This window comes from Pezoporus occidentalis, unplaced genomic scaffold (assembly GCF_034315485.1).
Source record: "Pezoporus occidentalis ecotype Australia unplaced genomic scaffold, CSIRO_AGI_Poc_V1 ctg132, whole genome shotgun sequence".
Lineage (NCBI taxonomy): Eukaryota > Metazoa > Chordata > Aves > Psittaciformes > Psittacidae > Pezoporus > Pezoporus occidentalis.
This window is the reverse complement of record NW_026913126.1, coordinates 273,733-288,976: the sequence shown is the minus strand read 5'-3', so window position 1 is coordinate 288,976 and position 15,244 is coordinate 273,733. Positions and strand designations below refer to the sequence as shown.

The window sequence follows — 15,244 nt, the reverse complement described above, 5'->3', positions numbered from 1 at the left end:
AAGGAGGCATTGCTAGAATCCAAGGCGAGACTGGCAAAGCAAACTGATGAAAGCAGAACGGAAGAATGAAAAGAGAATGGGCATCTGCAAAAGGTACTAAAATGTTCTCATTTTATTGTATTTGCACAGATTTTTGATGAATACATTTTGGACAAAGGACCAGTACAGCTTTTTTAAGTGGATGTCTGCAAAATTCTAAGAGTGGAAGTTACTGTGGTGGTTTTTTGTATCCACCACTGAAATCTTTTCTGATAATTTGGAGGTACTTTGTTCTGCCTTTGCTGTGGCCTTTTATAGGCATTCCCAGGCCTATGATGTGACCACTACTGCAAGGACAGAAATTACCTCTAATAAGAGGTGCAAAGCATCTGCAGTGCTTCTTTAGTGCTTCCAAAATCTCAGTGTGTGTGGTTTTGTTTAAAGAACTCAATGTATTAATAGTCAAGTCCTAACTATAGACAATGAATTGACCAAACTGTAAATAATTGTGGTGTGTATTGTTGGCCTGATCACTAATATTGAAAGTAGGTTTCAGCTTTGTTCTTCAAAAAGTAGACTTTCACACACCACTAATAATATACAAAATTTTTAAAGTTCCCATATCTTTTTAATCTGGCAAATTCATTGAGTTGGGATGGCACCTTGTTGATAACCTTGCAGTTATGGAGAGGGGTTTTCAGAATTGTGGTATTAATGTTTAGTAAAAAGTGAAGCTTCTGAGCCTGGAATGCTGGATGATTCAGCAACGCGAATCTTAAGACTTGATTAGTTTCTTTTGTGTGCTAGGTCTTCCTGCTGTGTGTGAATTAAAGATTACAATGAATTAGGAGATTACTAGCGTGTATCCTCTGCTTTATGTGCTGACTGTGCTGCTTTTTTCATCAGACTCATTTCAGGTGTGGAAAAATGGAAACCTTCACAACTTGCATGTGGTGATATCAAGGTGTGTGGTATTTTCTTTGAGTGGAAGTGGTGGTGCTGAAGAGAAATGGTAGAGCTTCTGTTTCTGCTGAGAAAGGACAAAATGAAGCTGGAGAGAAAAGTGAAGATGGCTTGAGACACCAAGATGGAAGACAGAGCACAGTGAATAAATATGTATATGGCATGACCCATGCATCGGATAGAAATGAAAAATACCTTTCACTTTCTGTACTGTTTCTTTGCTGCAGCTGTCAGTGCACACAAAAAAGGAGGCCAGTAACCCATCTGAGACTCTGAGCCATAAAAACTTCCTGATTTCCGATGACTTTTCCTATTTTAAGCAGCAGAAAGTTGTTTCCTTATTTTCTGTTTCACACTTTTACACTTCCTTGACTTCCGTTTGCTGAATTCCTGTTGTCCTCTTGCTATCAAATGGCAAATACATTACACAGTTGTTTTGTGTTTTGTTTTTTTTTTCTTTCTTGTTCCTGCTTTATAAAAACATTGTCATTTTAAAGAGAAATGACAGTTTAAGGGGCACACAAATACCTTGGCAGCTCCCCTCATTAGTATTTCATGCCATATGAAGTTAATATGTTTTGGAGTGTTTCTGAGAGCTGCCTTACCATTAACAAATAACAGATGTGGGACAAAAAGATTAACATGTTATTTGGCATCAAACCCTCCCAGTTCCAGTGAATCTGTATTGCTAAGGATATTGCACTGATCAAATGCATAATGAAGTTTACAGTAATACTTTCTTAGTGTTGAACAGATTTTATTTATCCCTGTGATTGTTCTTTCTTATGTCCAATCTAAACTTCCCCTGTTTAAGTTTTAACCCGTTACCCCTCGTCCTGTCACTACAGTCCCTAATGAAGAGTCCCTCCCCAGCATCCTTACAGGCCCCCTTCAGATACTGGAAGGCTGCTATGAGGTCTCCACGCAGCCTTCTCTTCTCCAGGCTGAACAGCCCCAACTTCCTCAGCCTGTCTTCATACGGGAGGTGCTCCAGTCCCCTGATCATCCTCATGGCCCTCCTCTGGACTTGTTCCAACAGTTCCATGTCCTTTTTATGTTGAGGACACCAGAACTGCACACAGTAATCCAAGCGAGGTCTCAAGTGATGCTTTAGAATTCACTGTGGTTGTAACTGGAAGATGGGGTTTGTCTGCTCTTTCTTTAGATGACTAGGTTCAATGTACCGATTTTATGTATATTAGAAAGTTAGAATTATGATGGGTATTCATTGCTGTGAGTTAGAAAGCAAAATAATCATGGAAAATACCGAAAATCATAATGGAAAATAATGTCAGAAATCATCAGTTGAAATCATTTTTGCCTTTTTTTTTTGTTTTTTAACATCTCTGTATTGTTTAAAATTAAAAATAGTTATTCAGAGTTTTTATTTTCTTTGAAGAATCTTCATTTTAAAATTGCCTGACTTATCCAGGAGTAGGATTCGGTGATTTGTTCTAATAATCCCTTTTGAAACACAAATTAAGTGCTGGGGGGAAGTCCTTGTTTTTCTTGCTTTCTGGGAGATGTTGTTTTGATTTAAACTATATCTCCTCATGTTTTTATAACTTTTATGTAACTTCATATCAGATAATTTTAATACTTTTCCAGCTAGTTTCTCTCCAGAGCATTATAATTAAACATATAAACCAAGTTATATTTTTTCCTATTAATATGAAACCCAGTATGTTTATTATAGCTGGAGGTAGTTATTAGCTGTAATAAACCTCATGCATTTCACAGTACTTTGTAGTCAGTTTCATTATTTTGCTTCAGAGAGCTTAAAGCTTTTTCATTTTGTTGTGCCTGAGTACAGTGAATTTGATCTGTTGGTGGAAGGTGATGCAATAATGCAAATCGTGTTTCTCCACTTTATAGGCTTTACATAAAAAAGCGGGGAAAGAAATAATGAAATCTGAGGAGTTATTACAGAAGTACACAAACTTGCAGGGAGATTCGGGAGCAGGTTTGTTGTAGGTGGTTTGAACTCCCTTTTGTCCTGACTGAAATACCTAGCAAGAAAGCAAGCGAATGTTTAATATATTTAAAAAGTAATTTTTGCTGTTCTTCAGAAAGCAGGAAAGTGTTGTTACTCTAATCTGTTCTTTAAAGGTATGATATTTATCTTTTTCTTCCTTTTTTTTTGCTTTTATTATTTAGGTCTCTGACAGGTGTAATGGACAGTGCAGAAAAAGGCCTGTCCTCGGCTGAAAACCTAAAAGGTTTTATTGAGATAATAATTCCATTACTGATTGAGTGCTGGATTGAAGCATCTCCTGCACAATCAGCTCCCATTCTTGGAAACCTCTTGGAATCAGACTCTCAGCAGCTTATGCAGCAAGTGCTTAGTATAATACATTTATTGTGGAAACTCACAAAGCGACATGATGAAACATACAAAATGGTAAGGGAGAAGTGATCCGTGGCATAATGGTGACAGTTCATTTTGTTTTGATTGGAATCTAATGATTTGGTGATTGGAAACAGTGGAAATATTTCATTAAGAGAGAAAGCCTAGGTTTTGAGTGGAGTTTGAGTTTGGATTTTTGACAGGTCTCTTTAATCTAGAAAAGCATCTCTTGAACTGAGCAGTCAGTTCAGCAGGAGTCTCTGGGAATCCTTGACAGACTGCATGCAGCACAAAAGCTTTTGGAACTGAAAGTGACATTGGAGAAAGGGAGCATTTTATCTCCCAGATAACCTCTAGAATATAAATTTGGTGAAGTGTAGAATGCTTGTTCCTTGGTTTTGTGTGTTTTATGGGTGCAAGGGGGGAAATGAACAAACCTTAAATCCTTGAAAATGAACAAACCCTAAACCCTTGGAGAGGTAGGGGCTAACAGTGGTATGAGGTCAGTCATGTAATTGCTTGGTGCAACCTGTGTTTTTGTGTCATGGTTGGTAGTATGAGAAAACATTGAATCAAAACCTCAGGAAGATTTTTGGAAAATGTTCTCATTGTTTTGTCTGTCTTTGATAAATAATTTGTTTAATCTGGTGCTCTTCCAGAGATTTTGCAAGTTGAGAAAGAAGCACGCTTTCTATTTTGGCTGTTGAGAGTAGTTGAAAGGAATGTCTTGACAGCTCTTTGTTTTACCTTTATATAGAACTGTAGGTCCATTCGGTATACAAAATCTGTGCATGGAGTGAGTGATAAACGTTTGTGGAAACATTCCATTAGACCAGAGTTACCCAACATACACAGTCTTAGGGGTGGATTCAGTGTGTATGAGCAAAACACACTCTTCCCCTTTTTCCTCTTCAACTTTTCCAGAGGGCCTCTTGGAAACAGGCAGTTGGCAAGGTAAATACCTATGGCCTACTGCCCCTAGCCTTTTTCCTTGTGGTACTGCAGAGCTGCTGCCCTTAGCCATAGGATGTCTGCATTTTGGTCACATGGAAGGAGTGCTCGTGTCAAGCTATGAGCGGATTTATGTACACGCAATTGCATTATGACCTCAGGATGTTCTGGGGGGAAAAATTATCAGATTCCCATGCAGTCTTTTTTCTGGCATGTTGTGTTTTCTGTAAGATAAACAGTTTTGCTTTTTCCTGTATAGTCACTTTTTTATATATAATGAATTCAAATGCCTGAGTTTGAAAATGGAAGCTTTGTGCCCCTAGGGTTACAGGACATAGTGGTTATTACAGACACCTTGGAAAACCATTCTGAATATGCTTAGTGGGAACCTGCTATTCTTTGAGATAGTTTAATGGTCATCCTCTGTACTTAATACTTGAATATCAAAAAGATGATTCTGCCTGACCAGTGTGATAGCAATTCAGGACCTTTTTTGTGATGAGCTCTGTGGGACAATTTGTGTAATGGAAACTGTGAGTTTCTGCTAACCCACAAAGTAAAAGTATTTTCAAATGTTGAAAATAGTCCCTTTTTGTATGAGGATGGCCTTTCTACTGGAAAACATTTTGTCAGTGGGCTTTGAACAGCAAGTACAGTAATGATGGGGAAAGGTGAAAGCAGTGTCAGAATGCATCTTAATGGAAACTTCAGGACAGTCAGTAAAGTAAATCAAGAAATTCCCTTTGATGTTAAGTACCCTGAAAAAATCAATATAAAAGCACCTTCAATTCACATCTGTAACTGGCTTGGTTTAATATTACATATATCCATATTAGTACTTGCCAAGAAAATACACTGGTCCGGTCTGGATTAAATGTTATTGCTCAACTTTGACTTACAATTTTACTCCCTTGTTTTATGAACCTGGAGGTCTGTGCACAGGACTTTACATTTATGTCTAAAAGCAAATATATATATGAACACTTCAAACAGAAGATAAAGTTCCTGTTTTTCTTTGATTCCAGTAATGGATTTTGAAAGATGATTGCATCAGTGTGTTTCACTTGCCACCATGTTTTCTGACTGTCATCTGCTTTCCTTGACAGGATTTATGGCTCCGAATGAATTACCTTGTTGATTTCAAACACCACTTCATGCGTCATTTTCCTTACTCTTTACAAGAAACAGCAAAGCACAAGAAGAAAGACTCATGCAAAGGGTAAAAATAAAGATTTGGTTGTTTTTTGTTAAGGTATTGTATAGGAAGTCATCTGAATAGCCTGTGATAGAAATAAAAATGCTGTCCTAGAGAAATCAAAGTATTTTACTGACTGCTTGATCTGGAATTTGCATATTGCTAAAATGGCGATTTGTGTTAGTCTGTCTAGTTTCACATTTCTGCATGTTTTCTTCAGCTGACTGGTGAAATATGTCAAAACATAGGTAAAACTTTGCCCCCTCTCACCCCCATTACTCTGTTCTAGTTGTATTACAGGGCTGGATAAATACACCTAGGAGGGAGGATGGGACACATTGTACTTATCCTTTGTGGCAAACCAGTACTGAAGCAGGAAAAGCTAAACACTCGCATGTTTCTTCACTATTAAGCTGACAGAATGTGGTCAGTAATTTTGTTCTGGTACAGGCCAGTAGCAGGTTGTCCGCCTTTCTCAGCTCCTGGGTGTGAGACTGTAAAGTCTGTTCTGGAGCTATGCTGTGCCACTGCAGCTGATGTAGAACACTGGTGTTTGTACAAGGGATATCAACTTCTGTCTGTGTTTCACATGTTTGCAGACTGTGCCGCTGTAGATTGAGCTGTAGTGGTAGAACCACCTCTTTTTCTATACTGTGGGTCTACCATGGTGCAAGTATACTTGAGGCTGAAATACCACCTGATGCTTTTACTGTTGCATTTTCCCTTCCTGGAAGGGCAGATAGGTCAGAAATACAGTAGCTCCTTAAATGCTTTCATTTCAGCCAAGTCTTACCCATTAAATTTATAAGCCAGAATGTGTTTTGCTTTTCCAGGTTTTGACCTGAACACCCTTTCTTGAAAATACCAGAACTGGTAGTTAGGCAAGGCAAATGCAACCATCTTTCTTGTTTTACAGATGATATCCTGACTACCTGTACTTCTGTTGATCCTTCTTCATTCTACTGCTATGTTTTGTCCCATTTTTGCACTTCAAAATAACTATGTTGTTGGATAAATGCAGGAAAAATAATTTGTGAATTTGTGATTTTTATTTTTTTTTTGTTGTCTTGACTCTTATTTCAAGACTTTTAGAAACTTAGTTTCATGCCATGAAAATGTTGCTTTTGTTTTCCTTGCTTATCAATATATTAGGTTAAAGGCCTGCACTTGGAAACCTGGCATGGTGTTTTGGGGCTTCCTTAGTGGCAGAACAAAAAATTTCAAGCACTCAGTTGTCAAATGTGAAGGCTTTAAAACTTTAACAGGATTTTTTTAATACATAGTATAATTTCTGCCAAAGTAGCATATAGTAAAAAGCACAAATATTTTTTCTGAAATCTCACTTTTCTCCCTCTCTTCTCTATTAGAAACAAGTATTGTGTGACATCCTCAAACAGCGTAGACCATCTTTTACTGAACTTAACTTTGTGTGACATAATGGTTTCACTAGCAAGCACTTCAACACTTCAGATGGATTCTGGTTGGCTGAACATGATAAGGAAATTTGTGACAGATACTCTTCAGGATGGTAGCAAGCTGACTAGCAAGCAGGTGAACAGATTGCTTGGTGTGACTTGGAGACTAATGCAAATACAGCAAAACAAAGGTAAGATATGAGTAGTTTCTGAGAAGCAAAATTATGCACTGACAAAGAGCTTGATTTATTGCATTTTCAGGTCACGCCATCTTACATCCTCAGTTGTTACATCGTAATGTATTTTGTCTGTAGGTGTAAATTGAATTTCTTGGTCATATCCCTGCGTGTAGCATTGAAAACTGCTTGATTTTTAGGAATGCTGTTAGATTTGTACTGTTGATATACACAGTGTTAATATATTTGTGGAACTGTTTTCTAGTTTTACTACTTAATGTGTTATAAATGGGAAGATTAGTTTTCTGCACTGAAGAAAATAATTATTATGATGTAGAGGTGCATGATACTTGAATATTTCAATCCTTATTTAAAATCATTAATATAGCTGGTAGGCTCCCTTTAAGTACTGTCAGATGACCATTCTAGTTCTCTGATTACATGGAATGGCAAGATAGTTCTGATGGAAGCTGCTGTATGGTATTTTCCAAGCTGTTCTATTTGAATCCTTTTCCAAGAGAAAACACATTTCCAGTTGTGACTTGCAGGACCAGTGCAGTGTGTTGGTTATGTTGCAGGTAAGACCTTGGTTGACATGTTTGTTAAGTGATGGATGTAGGACTTTAAGAAAGGAATTTTTCAGTAGATCTAAAGGTGCCAGGGGTCTGTTGTGTCTTAGCAGTGTGGTAGAAGTGGATTCCACAGCCACATAGCCAAGTAGAGTTTATAGAAAATGCATTGTGTTTTAGCAGCAGGTTTCACTGTTGGTGTTGTAAGATGAAAAGTTGTCTAACATTCCTCGAATATACTTTGGCAGTTAGCTGTGTCTCCTTCCAAATCGATTTTAACTGGGAATATGTCTGTTCCTTGCGGCAAAGGCAGCCAATTGTGTCCTGGGATGCATTAGGAGGCGTGTTGTCAGCAGGTTGAGGGAGGTGATCCTCCCCTCTGTTCTGCACTGGTGAGGCATCACCTGGAGTACTGTGTCCAGTTTTGGTCTCCCCAGTACAAGAGGGGTGTGGGCATACTGGAGAGAGTCCAGTCAAGGGCCATGATGATGATGAAGGCACTGGAGCCTCTGTCCTGTGAGGAGAGGCTCAGTGTGCTGAGACTGTCCAACCTGGAGAAGCGAAGGCTCAAGGGGGCTTCTTATCAATTTATATAAATACCTTAAGGAATGGTGTAAAGAAAAGGGAGCCAGGTTTTTTTTGGTGATGCCCAGTGACAGGACAAGAGGCAATGAGCAGAAATTGAAACACAGTTTCTGCTTATGTTTGGAAATGGTGTCCAAATATCAGGAGCACCGTTTCCACTGTTTAGCATGACAGAGCACTGGCACAGGTTGCCCGGGGGGGGTTGTAGAATCTCCATTGTTGAAGATAATCAGAAACTGTCTGAACATGGTCCTGACAGCCAAATCTAGCTGATCCTGCTTCAGCAGGGGTGTTGGACCAGATGACCTCCAGAGATCCCTTCCCACCTCAACCATTACTGTGGAAGAAAAGCTTCCTTCCTTGACGCTTTTTTATAGTGCGGTAGGAATTCTGAACTGAATTGTGTTAAATGATACTACAAAAGATGCTACATACTAAAAAATATAACTTCAATTTGTTTAAAACCTACCTGACATTGAGATTAAAGGCCTGAGAGGTTATGTCTTCTTCAGGGGACAATACAAAAGAAAAAATGAACCATTACAATAGATCTCCCTGGCACTTGTTTTATAACATTTAGTACTTCCCATGGAGTTAAATGTTGATAGTTGTAGAGATACAAATTATAACTCGTCTATGTGTTTGTATAAAACAAGGAGATTAAGTAGCACTACTTCAGATTTTTATGTTGTTTGTTTTTTTTTTCCTAGTGGCAACAGAGCCCTTGATCAAAGCAGTATATACACTCTACCAGCAGAGGAATCTCCTCTTTCCAGTTCGTACATTGCTTCTAAAGTTTTTCAGCAGAGTTTACCAAAAAGAAGATTTGAGGACTCAAAGAATCAGGTAAAAAACATTTTCTTATTCTTTCATTTCAATATAGTATCTTTATTTCAGAAGATAGAATACTGAATTTTGATGTAGATGTTATGAAACTTCATTCTGAATCTGTTTTGGAACTGTCACTGAAATTTGAAAGTTTAGGTTCACTGTGAGATGAAGATGTGTATTACCTTATTATTAATGTAAATACCAAATAGATCTTAATAGTTTAAAATTTAACTTATAATAAACTGCTGCAAGCTCGTTGTTACTGGCTGTGTGGTAGTCAGTAGATGTGTCAAGATTGTATAGCTGTAGCCATAGAGCATTTCCTTTACTTCAGCCCAAGTTATGGACATTTAGCTTAGTGCATTTGGTAGTTCTGGTCGTGTCTCTCTAGACTTTTGTACTTTCTTTAAGAAAAGTATTCTTCTGTTGTTTTGGATGCATGGTTCTAAAAAGACTAGGTTTAAGAAAATATTCTTCTCCTTTTGGGTTACTGTCTGTATTGCTTACTCTCTATATTGCTGTTACCTTACAATAAAAAAAGTGTAATTTGTCCAGATGGTTTCCCAGTCTCAACTCTTCCAGGCAGTATTTTTCAGCTAAATCATTGGTTCCACCTATGTAAAATCCTTAAACAGACACCAGGCTGCATCAAGCCTACCTCACTTGGAAACTGCAGAAAGACGTGAGATCATACCCATGATACCTGTTTCTGCTACTAGATAAAACCTTCAAACCTCAGGGCCCCTAGAAGTACTGGTATCTACCAGCATTCTCTTCTGCAACTCATTTGCTTTTTTAAATCTTATGTTGTGGTAATGCCAGAGTAGATGTAATTAGATCTACAGCCTGAAATATCTAACACTACTCTAAGAACATTGTAAAACTATAGGGAATTTGAAAGACAGGAAGGCGGCTTGGGAATATCCCATTTTCCTCCTCTTCACACCCACAGTGAAACAGAGATCTTTGTCATACTAATTTCCCTGAGGTTACATAGCCACTGTTGTCTGCACTTAACTGTAAGTCTTGAGCATCTAGTTTCATGTCATCATCTAACTAACTAGAAAGCTTTAACTTTCTATCTTTAGATAGAAATCACAAATAGCAATAGTTTTCTTCTTGTTTCTCTGGGTATTCTACCTGGAATTGTGTCATTTTTAGTAACAGAAGAATTCAATCACACAAATTCTTTGCCAAAAGGATAATTGCACTTATGTCCAACAAGACGTTTTAAGACGACATACTCTACTGATCCATTTCTTTTAGCAGCAAGTGGGTTTGGTTTTGATTGTTTCTTTTATCAAGATGTGAACTACACAGTAGATCCTGACGTTCGTGTTGTTCTGTTCAGCTTGATGTCATAGCCCCTTCAGCCCTCCCGTGACTGCTCTCCTCATTTCATGTTTATTTTTTCCTCAGAAGCTTGTCAAGAGCAGTTTAAGAGGAACAGAATTCAGGTTGGAATGTTTTCCAGGGACTTTTAGGTGGAGCTGTTTATCTTTTAGGTGTATCTGATTCAGATGCTGGGTAGGAGGTTTTGGCCTGTTATTGTCCTGTGAAAGAAAACTGATTTATTACAAGATTCAGAATTAATATTTGGGTCTTGATGTTAATTATCTTCACCTCTAATCACTACACACACATACATGGTCACTGCATGAATGTATGCATACTCTGTGTGTGTGTGTGTGTGTGTGTGTGTGTGTGGTGTATCTGACACCCCTGATCACTACACACACGCCTACATATATACTGGCAGAGGCTTAGAAAGGTATCACAGCCTGCTTTCAGCACCAACCTGTGTCAGATGCTATAGAAAGAAGGGAAGAATTCCTTTTGCTGAGTACTCTAATCTTCCAACAATTTGAAGCCTGTACTTCCTCACTGTGCAGAGCTTCTTTGTGTTTATCACGCAGCGGATGTCTTTTTCATGAGCTTTTCTGGTTATTCCTTAGACTGGTCTAAATCAAGAGCAACTGCAGCATCCTCTGTCAAGGAGCAATAAATCTCAGGTGTCTGAAGACAGCTTCATTTGATACTGGCACCCCGTTGTGTGGGAAGAGAAAGCAAGCATTTTATTCCTATCAAATTACCATTTGCATATCAAGTGATTTAGGACCTCTGAGTCCACCTCCAACTCACCCACTTCAGTTCTCTCTTGTCCAGGCTTTTTCTGCTGCTCAGCACAATTAATCTCTCTGTGCAAGGCCCTTCCCTCTCACATCATGGATATTTAGTTTCCTTTAAAAAGTTTTTGGTGAGAGATTTTATTGGGTCTTTTGAAAATGAAATAATTTTTATCATTATGCTACTGTTGTTGACACCTTCAAAGACCTCCTTTGAACTTCATTTACAGTAAGCAGCTTCATTCATATAATCATCCCTTTTGTATAAGCTGGTGAAATGCTTCTTGTTTATAAATAATACTTGCCTTGAGAAGCCTGGGTGTCATAGATACTGTGGCCCATGAAAGATAAGATTGGTCTTGAAGATTGTTTCAGTTTAAGCTAGAAAGGGTAAATAAAAGCAGACCTCTAGTGGAGGTTGTCAAGTTTTGAAGCTCAGCATCAAAGATGTTTAAAGGAAAGAAAAAAAGCTAATTACATGAAGGTTCCTCAAGTATGAACGATGCCAGTTGATTGGAATGGGAAAAGGAGGTCTGGAGGATCAGGTCATAAATACAAATGAAAATTTGTCTTAGGCAAGGGAGGAGCTCATCCAGGTTTTTTTTTTTTCTGTTTCCTAACCAGCTTTTAGGGGGTGTTCCTGGTAAACAGTGCTTGCAGAAGATGGGAAAAAAAGGAATTGATAAGCAAACTTGTTTCATTCCTGGTTTTCTGACAAGCAGATTAGGGATAGCAATTCCTAAATGTCAAGCTGAATTTTTTGTAGGATATGAAAATAGCCAAAGCTTCTTAACCGTCACACTATAGGATAAGGAAAGAAGTGCATCTGAAATTAGGATGAATTCAGGATGTCCTTTGATATTGAAAAGTCAGACAAGATATTATTTATAAAGATTACTATAATTTGTGTCAAACACAAGGGGTGGTCAAAGTCCTCAGATGTGGAAGCAACAGTGCTGTAAACAAAACTGAGTTGAATGCTGTCAAATGCATGCAAAAGAGGAGGATTAGGTAAATCTTATTCCAGAACCTGGGGAGAAATGGTGTGTGAAAATGCAGATAGTAAGGACTTTGACTATTACCTTTAAAGACAGATAATGCAGGTCATGAATTTGGTATGAAAGGTGGCATCTCACTTAAAAGAATACGAGTGTGTGCAATGGGATATAGCACATAAGAGGGAACAGTGGGAGTGGTGTAACTGGAGAAAGGCTACTTAACCACAGTTCCTCAGAGTTCCCACTAAGCTAAACTTCATATTATCAAGAATGACTGGCACACAAAGCAAAAAGCATTACCTGAAAATAAATTGGAAGAAATGGATCACCTGAGGGGATGGTGGAAGACATGCATTTGTACAAAACAAAAATTGGTGCACTTAGCAACGAACAGGACCTTTTTTTGAATGTAAAATTCAGGCAGGCAGTTGCAAACAATCCTGTGATTGATATTTCTACTTGTACATGCCTGCCTGTGAACTAAGGTTGGGAGTTAAAAAAAGGCAATGTAACTTTTAAGATACTAAGCTGTAGCAGGAGATACATGGAAGTATTGTAATCTTTGAATAAGATCATTTGATACTTCATTAAGTTGTAGTTACTCATGCCCAAGAAAGACCAAATTGTAAGAGCTGCAGGGGCAACCTAAGCTATGGATTTCTCTCAGTCATGTTTGAATCGGTTAAAACACTTCAGTTGTGCTTGCTTGAGGCTCTAGGTAGTGTCAATAGTGAGCTAGATGTTGCAGCAGAAACAAGCAAGATCTTAAGTAAAAAAAACTCTTAAATTTAGCAAGTGAAGAAATCTGCTCAGCTGAATGTAGTCAAATCCTTGGGCCAGATAGATACGCAGGGATATACCTGAGGTGGTGGAGAAAGTTGTCTCATGAAAGTGAGGCTGTTGTTTGTCATCCATGAAAAAACATGGTGGCTGCAGGAGGTCCTGCATGACTGGGAAAATCACAGAATACAATAGTTTGGGTTGGAAGCGACCTTCAAAGGACATATAGTCTGACCCCCTTGCAATGAGCAGGGACATGATAAAGAGAAAAGACTGCTGTTAACCCAGTTTGAAGGGAATCTGGGGAATTTCAGGCTGATAAGCCTCACCTGGTCCCTGGGAAGATCATGCAGCCCATTGCTTGGAATTAGTATGTAAACATGTAAAGGACCTGTGGGTAATCAGGGACAAACTAGCATGTATATAAAAGCAAATCATGCTTTACCATCGTGATAGCCCTCTTTGACAAATGACAGACAGCTGCATGGACAAGGGAGAGTGTCTGACACTACACTTCAGTAATAAGCTTTGTGCTGTGACCCAGTTGCAGTTTTCATTCTGCTTTAAGAGTGTCTGAATTGAGAAGCAAGACATCAGCAAAGGTAGAACTGAATCTGAAAGTCTAGTGAAAGCAAACTAGCTTAATTGGGGGGTTAAGCAGTATTGAGGACGTAGTAGTGTCATAGCTTTTTGGCCTGACTCATAACTCCTGAAATACAAGCTAATAAAACTAATTATAAATGGGAATGTTGCTTTGCCAGCATACAGTGATTTCAGGCAAACAGTTTCTGAAAGAGTTGAAAATATGCAGTGCGAAAACCTATGGATCAAATAAATATTTCTGATGTAAAAGTCGTAGCACACCAGTGTGCTCAGATTTTCCGGTGAAATACTCTTGGCAAATCAGAGTATTGCAATTTATTGTAATTGAATTGTATCTGATACTAAAGCCAAGTTAGTCAAGACTGGAAGGAGTAAGTTTCAGGGGGCTTTGTTGTTTTGTTTGTGTGTCCACCACCCTACTACCCCCACCCCCCAACTAATTTTCCTTCTCTTTTTAGAAGTCGAAGTAAAGTTTTGTCTCGTTGGTTGGCTGGCTTACCTCAGCAACTCGCTCTGCTTGGCTTGAGAAACCCTGAGCTTTCGAATCAGCTGATTGATATCATTCATTCTGCTGCTTCTCGTTCAAACAAGGAATTACTACAAAGTTTACAAGCCACTGCTGCTCAAATATATGGTAAACTTTTATGCTGCAGCATGATGAGTGTTGTCTGTTGCTTGGCAGGGAAGTTGCACTAGGTGGAAAATACTGGTGTTTCTCTCCTAGGTGAATGTAAAGTCTGTGCATGTGGGGCAGGGGTGGAGATTGGGTCAGTCCCTTATAATAAAGGTTAATCTTAAATCACAGAATGTTTTGGGTTGGAAAGGACCTTAAGATCATCCAGTTCCAACCCCCCTGCCATGGGCAGGAACACCTTCCACTAGACCAGGTTGCTCCAAGCCCCATCCAACCTGGCTTTGAACATTGCCAGGGATGGGGCAGCCACAGCTTCTCTGGGCAACCTGTGCCAGTGCCTCACCACCATTATAGTGAAGAATTTCTTTCTTATATCCAACTTAAATCTCCCTTGTTAATTGGTTATATATATGCAGGTTAATAAAGGATAAAACTATGTGTGTCATTTCCTAAATGCTGGAAAAAATCTTCAGGTTAGTGGGACTTCAATCTGATAGACTAAGAAGCTTCAGGTTTTGTGAAAGCTGCTTTTGGCAGTATTGATTCTCCTTGGGTTTTTCTTTTTTATCCCATTTCATCATCCCTTCCCCCCCCCAGTGTTATATTCTCCTCCCTTCAGCAAGGGCTGTAGGTTCTTAACTAAACAAGAATAGCTAGAAAAGAAGAGGGATGGTGGTGGTGCATTGCATGAGGCGCTGATGCTGTGGAAGTGTTGGGAATGGCAGCAGTTTGTGTGTTTAGCTTTTGACTGTGTGTGTGCCGGCAGATCCGCTGGAGGGCACGCTGGTGCTGCTGCCGGCCGAGGCGCAGCGGCGGCTGGTGCAGCTCGTGTACTTCCTGCCCTGCCTGCCCGCCAGCCTGCTCGCCGGCCTCAGCCGCTGCTGTATCATGGGCAGGATGTCCTCCGAACTGGCCGCCACGCTCATCGGGATCCTGCGCATGAGGTACGGCGACGCGCTGCAGTTTGCGCTGCAAAATAACCCAACCAGTACCCCCTCCCTGTCCCGTTAATAAAACCGGATCAGTTACATGGAAGGCTGCATTGTATTGAGCACCCTCCACCCACTGGGCATCACTGGTGGGTTTTCTGCT

At 39.3% G+C, this 15,244-nt stretch overlaps 1 protein-coding gene across 3 annotated transcripts in view; it reads left to right on the top strand.

Moving 5' to 3' along the window:
* The window catches only part of TEX10 (testis expressed 10), a 49,834-nt gene that overhangs the window by 6,890 nt on the left and 27,700 nt on the right, over positions 1 to 15,244 (top strand). For 2 of the 3 annotated variants that reach the window (XM_062608932.1, XM_062608934.1), the window contains exons 5-10: positions 3,100 to 3,343; positions 5,347 to 5,459; positions 6,803 to 7,041; positions 8,891 to 9,026; positions 13,977 to 14,152; positions 14,919 to 15,096. In XM_062608932.1, the coding sequence (XP_062464916.1) occupies positions 3,100 to 3,343; positions 5,347 to 5,459; positions 6,803 to 7,041; positions 8,891 to 9,026; positions 13,977 to 14,152; positions 14,919 to 15,096 (1,086 nt within the window). The remainder of the gene's footprint in view (positions 1 to 3,099; positions 3,344 to 5,346; positions 5,460 to 6,802; positions 7,042 to 8,890; positions 9,027 to 13,976; positions 14,153 to 14,918; positions 15,097 to 15,244) is intronic. The other variant, XM_062608935.1, reaches the window with a different exon arrangement.